Source organism: Sceloporus undulatus, chromosome 2 (genome assembly GCF_019175285.1).
Source record: "Sceloporus undulatus isolate JIND9_A2432 ecotype Alabama chromosome 2, SceUnd_v1.1, whole genome shotgun sequence".
NCBI classification, from domain to species: Eukaryota; Metazoa; Chordata; class Lepidosauria; order Squamata; family Phrynosomatidae; genus Sceloporus; species Sceloporus undulatus.
Genome location: NC_056523.1, coordinates 73,789,432 through 73,795,431, shown reverse-complemented (window position 1 = coordinate 73,795,431; position 6,000 = coordinate 73,789,432). Strand labels below are relative to the sequence as shown.

The 6,000-nt window shown below is 45.5% G+C and overlaps 1 protein-coding gene across 1 annotated transcript in view; it reads left to right on the top strand.

Moving 5' to 3' along the window:
- The first annotated feature begins 684 nt into the window (after positions 1-684).
- Positions 685-6,000, top strand: part of DOCK3 (dedicator of cytokinesis 3) — a 294,107-nt gene continuing 288,791 nt past the window's right edge. Inside the window, 1 exon segment of the mRNA XM_042447484.1 lies at positions 685-1,174. Coding sequence (XP_042303418.1) covers positions 1,138-1,174 — 37 coding nt within the window. The 5' untranslated portion in view covers positions 685-1,137.

Sequence of the window (6,000 nt, the reverse complement as noted above, 5' to 3'; positions counted from 1 at the left end):
GAAGTGGCACCTATTTATCTACTTGCATTTGCATGCATTCAAACTGCTAGGTTGGCAGAAGCTGGGACTCGTGAGGGGAGCTCACCCCTTCCTTCATGGGGCACCTGGGCCTCGATCTTGCAATCAACTGAGTCTGCATCTTAGCCACTGGAGCCACTGAATGCCTAGTGACCACTGATAAAGAAGTAGAGAAATGTAAATGCTATTGCAGCCATCCATGGAGAAGAAGGGACTGTTCTTGTGAAGCCACTGAGGCTGAGAGAGCGTGGCTCGGCCAAGGTCCCCGGTGGGTTCACGCAGCCTGGCAAGGACTCCAACCCTGTTGCTGCTGCTGCTCTCTAGAGAGCCCCAGCCGGTCCCCTGGAAACACGACGCCACCGGGACCCCCGGGAAAAGGGGGGGAGGAGAGGCGGTTTGGCGCCAACCGAGCAGCCGCCAGCGCCAGGAAGGCCGCCTCAGCCGAGAGGAGCGCGCGGGAAGGAAGGGCTGCCAAGGAGAAGAAGGAGAAGAAGAAGAAGATGCAGAGTGAGGGGGGGGGAAGGAGAGAGTGTCTGTAGAGACTCTGCGCATGCGCCCTCTTGGCGAGTGGGTGGGCGGCGCGCGAGCCTTCTTTCAGCACCAGCAGCAGCAGCAGCAGCAATAGCGACAACAACAGCCTCCGCTGCTGAGGAGGAAGAGGAGGAGGAGGAGGAGGAGGAGTGGGCGCCTTCCTCTCCATTCGGACCCTGAAGAAAGGAGAGGGAGGGAGAGAGAGAGAGGGTGACCCTGGTGGCGGCTGAGGCACCTAAAGCGAAGGAAGAAGAAGGGTCATTGAGAAGCAAGAGGGAGGCGACGGGAGGAGAAAGGAGGGCGAAGGAAGGAAGGGTTCCTTGTCGAGGAGGGCTGCTGCCAGGAGAAGGACGAGGAGGAGGAGGAGGAGGAGGAGGAGGGAGAGGCGGGAAGACGTCGCCCCCGCCGCCTCCGCCTCCGCAGCCTCGGTGCCCGGGGGGCTGTTCGGAGCATCGGCCCCGGGCTCAAGCCGAGAAGAAGCCGCCTCCGCCTCCGCCGCCGGCCCATGACCCGGGCTTCCCCGGAGCTCCGCTGCGGGAGGCGGCGGGAGGCCGAGGGGGCGCCCCGGTCCCCGGCCCCGGCAGCAGCATGTGGACCCCGACCGAGGAGGAGAAGTACGGCGTGGGTAGGTAGTAGCCCTGGTCCCCGGCTCAAGGGCAGGCTCCCCTCCTGACTTGGGGGCTCCTCTGGAGAACTCCTCGGTCAGCAGAAGGGCCTCCTGGGGCTGCTCTCCGGTGGGTTGGGGGTTTTGGGGGGGATGCGGGGTCTGCTGCTTCTGGTTGTCAGCAACAACAACAACAAGAGTGGCGCTGCTGTCCGTGTTCCTTCTGCAGCCCAGAACCTCCCCTAAACCCCCTCCCCCTCCTCCCTTCCCACCAAAACAATACAATAATAATATTAATAATACAAAAGGGCCCTCTGCTTCGCCTCGGCTGTCTTACACAGAGAGAGGGGCGGGAGAAAAGGAAATCATCATCATCATCATCATTACTATTATTATTTTCTTTATGGGTTCCGGAGGGATTAAAAAGGTGGAGATGACTCTCTCTCTCTGCTTTGGAATTGGAAGAAGAAGAGGAGGAGGAGGAGGAGGAGGAGGAGGTCTGGTCTTGTGAGCCTTTCCCAGCCTAGAGATAGAGAGGACGGCTTTTCAGGGAACGAAGGCTCCTTCATGGCAGGAAACAGCCTTTTTTGGAAGGAATCCGGACCAGTCCCTTTGAAAAACACAAACCTGAGCTCCTGGCTGCAACCCAGTGATTTGCGCCAGGCTTGCCTGCCTCCTTCTCTTTTGACAGTGGTCTGCCATGCTCTTGTTTTGATGGCCAGAGGGAAGGGGTCCTTAGGCCGCTAGGGGGCGCCAAGGAGGCACCTGTGCGCTCTCTCGCTCTCCCTCTCTCTCTGTATTCTTCCAGGAAGGGTCACACGAAAACACAGCTACAAGACTTTCACGGCCGGCATCCATAGGTTTGTGTGGGTTTTTTGGCCTTCCAGGCCGTGTTCTGGAAGAGGTTGTTTCCAACGTTTCGACAGCATCTGTGGCTGGCATCTTCAGAGAATGCTGGCATGGAAGAGAGTAGGGTATATTATATTATATTATATTAATACACACACTGTTGGTTGAGAGGAAGAGATTTACATGTTAATCTTGAACACCTGGACAACTTCCAACAGGAAAGAAGAAACCCTTAAAGTAAATGATGTTTGGCTACCAGTCCTGAAAAACACCCAAATCAAGAGTGTGGTGGAGTCTCCCTCCTTGAAGGTCTTTAAACAGAGGCTGGGTGGCCATCTGTCGAGTATGCTTTGATGGTGAGTTCCTGCATGGCAGAATAAAGGGGTTGGACTGGATGGCCCTTGTGGTCTCTTCTAACTCTACAAGTCTATGATTCTAAGACCAAACAAATGCAAATGAAAACCACCCAGGATGAGGGTTTTCCCAGCAGACAATGGATCGTTAATTAAGTAGACACCCTGAGGCCTTGCCATTCAACAACAGAATAATACACAGATTAACATATAAATCACTTCCTCTCAACCAACAGTATATATACCCCACTCACTTTCATGCCAGCATTCTCTAAAGATGCCACCCACAGCAGCTGGCAAAACCTCAAGAAGAAACTCTTCTACAACATGGCCTCAGAAACCCACATAAAACTATAGAAACTTAGGTCAACTGTGGAGCCTCACAACACACCGGCAAAGCCCCTTCTTCTGGCCTGCAATGCTTATTACTTATTACATCAGTCAACATATAATCCATTATGCCAACAACCCAATTGCATAAATTCTTCCAGCAAGGGTAACCCAAAAACGCAACTTAGGTCCCAAACACATTGCAGAAATAATCCAGTTTGAGACCTCTTTAGCTGCCCTGGCTCAGTGTTAGGGAATCCTGGGCATTGTAGTTTAAATTGTGGCACCAGAGCTCTCTGACAGAGAAGGCTAGATGTCTCACAAAACTACAGTTCCCCAAATTCCCTACTATTGAGCAAGGGCAGTTAAAGCAGTCTCAAACTGGATTATTTCTGCAATGTGTTTTGGGCCTTAGGTTAAGTGTGTGTGGAGCCTCAGAGCACTAAGCACAGCTGCAAAACTCCTTCTTTAGCATGGAAATACAGGAGGCCTGCAAAAGCAATGCTTATTGCTTATCGCATCCATCAGTATATAATCCAGTGATTTCCTAACTCTAGCCTTCTAGGCATTTTGGACTTTGGTTCCCAGAATCCCAAACCATTGGCCAAGATGGCAGAGGCTTATGGAAGCGGAAGTCCAAAACACCTGGATGACCAGAGTTTGGGAATCGTTGATGTAACTCATTCATAAAGTTATGCCAACAACCTGATTTCATTAGTGAGTGCCTGTTTTAGTTTACTTTCTGGAATTCAGTTGCTGTTTAGTTTGGAATAACTTCAGTTGTGAAATGTTGAGCTACGCATCAGACAAATCACACAACTGTAAAGCTGTTATAGGTCTGATGTCCTTTAAGACTACTGAAGGGATTGCATGTGTAGTTCTTTTCAAACCCTAAAACATTGTGTTTACAGGAAAATAGTAGACACTGTTTCACTCTATTTTTAAAACCTGCTTGGAGGTGAAAGTTTAAAAACAAAAGGGGCAGCTATGGATATAATGGTCAGGAGGGAGCCATAATGATGAGCCCACATGTTGTAGTTCTTTTCACATTCATAATAGTTGACAGAACATAGGAGTTTTCCCTTTCGAAAGGCTTTTCTTAATAATTTTGTTTCTCTATGGTTTAAAACTGCTTGAGCAAATACATTTTTGGATTATGGTAACATTGTGCCATATAAATATACTTCATGATACTTGGTGGCTATTACCCAATAGGTGTCTGTTTACATGCAGTGCAGCTTTTTATATTTAAATGTTTTCTGTTTCTAGTAAAAGAAAATGAGAAGATACATTGTCACTCAAGAGAGGTGGTGTTTTTAATGTAACAGTTCAACTTGGAGGGGAAAGGCATCTGGAGATACACTGCAATCATGATCAATAAATTGTACAATATGTCACTGTGGAAGTAACCAGTGCTATAATAACAGTGAACAGGATAAATTCAGTGTCATTCTTACTTTGAGCAAACCCACCAAAATGAATTGATTTTAGCCTCAGTTGACTTAAGTCATCTTGATTTCAGTCAGTCTACTTACAGTTTATTCCAAAGACTAAAACTGAGGAAATACAAGATGGGCCAATACCTGCCATTAATGATCATGACATTAACCTGCCAAGCTAACAAAGGGATTTAAAGACTATGCACTCTGAAGTCGAAGGCTTTTATGGCCAGCATCTCTGTCTGAAGATGCCAGCCACAGATGCCAGCGAAACGTCAGGAAGAAACTCTGCTAGAACATGGCCACATAGCCCTAAAAACCCACAAAAAACTATGCACTCTTATTGCTCAGATAACCAGTGATAAATAAATGTAAATACAAAATGGTTGAAATGGTTATGTAAGCATAGAACTTGTTTTGAATCCTTCTGCATGTTAAACATAATGTTAGTCTTTTTGGAAATACCAACAGTTTTCTAAGACTGATGGATAGAGGCTGGATTTGGTGTCTCATGTTGCAATGCAGTGTTAAAGCTTCTCTGCCAGCCTTGGAGAACTGAAATGCTCAGTTCTTTTCTTCTTTCTGATTTTTAGAAGATCTCAGCTTTTTTTCTTAAATATTATAGGTTTTAAAATACTCTTGCTTTTATACTCTTTTATAACATGGTGATAGCATGGACTTTACACACATTATCTGAGTTAAATAGTGTTGTCACCTTACCATAGTATGATGTGTTTTAAAGAAGCATTTAATCATGAAATATAACTTCAGATTGGTACATATACTACAAAGTAGTCCAGAAAAGCAATCAAGATTGGAGGAGGGTTTATCTTATACAGGAGACTTTATAATTTCCATTTTAGGGCATAACAAAGGATCAACTGTGCTAGAAGCATGAATTCAACAAAATGCTGTGGCCTTTATAATGTGGTTGCTGCTGAACAGAATATTTTCTTCATAATAAAATGAACTTCATTGACATTTGTTATAATCCTATGCCATTTTTCAGTTTATTAAATAACTAGTAATGATAATTAAAGGCTAGTGAAAATGGCACTTGATCTTTTTAACATGCTTGGATTTGTTGTTGTGTTTGAGTGGGAATGGGGTGGTGGTGGTGGTGGAGATGTTCTGGCGCTCCCAGAGGTCACCTAGTTCTTAGAAGCACATTTCGGAGTGTGTAGGAGACCAAAGGCGGAAAGGACAAGTGTTGTGGGAACTTCCTTTTTCTCTCTTTTTTTTCTTTTTATGAAAAGAAAGTTAAGATCCAAATAGATGGACTTTTAGTTTAAAAAAAAGAGATTGAGTTCTGAAATATAACTGTTTGGATGTATAGAATTAAGTATTTATACCCAATATAATTTCAGTTGCGAAATGTTGAGCTGCACATGAGACAGATCACACACTGTAGAGCTGTTGTGTAGGTTTGTTATCATTTAAGACTGAAGGAATTGCACGTGCGGTTTCTTTTTAATTCTGAAACATTGTGTTTACAGGAAAATAGTAGACAGAAAGTATGTGTTTCTTGGGTTGGAAGAGAGTTTATCTACAAAGAAAGATCTCTGATTTGGTTTCTGTGATTCTGTGGTACTTTTGATTGTGAGGTAGCTCAAGGTCTTCACAGTTCCTTGGCCCTGGAATCAAAGCATTTGTTATTCTCAGCCCTGTATATTGTATGACTTGTCTTTGACTTACCTGCCCACTCTTAGCTTTAGAAGTAATATGCAATGCATCAGTGGAGGGGGAAGCAGAGTCATATTTGCAATTAGAAATGAATAACTATATCTGTCATTTATAAGCTTTTTGGATTAATTAAATTAATGTCATAAGACAATCTCTGATGGATCAGACCAAAGGCCCGTTTAGTACAGCAAGC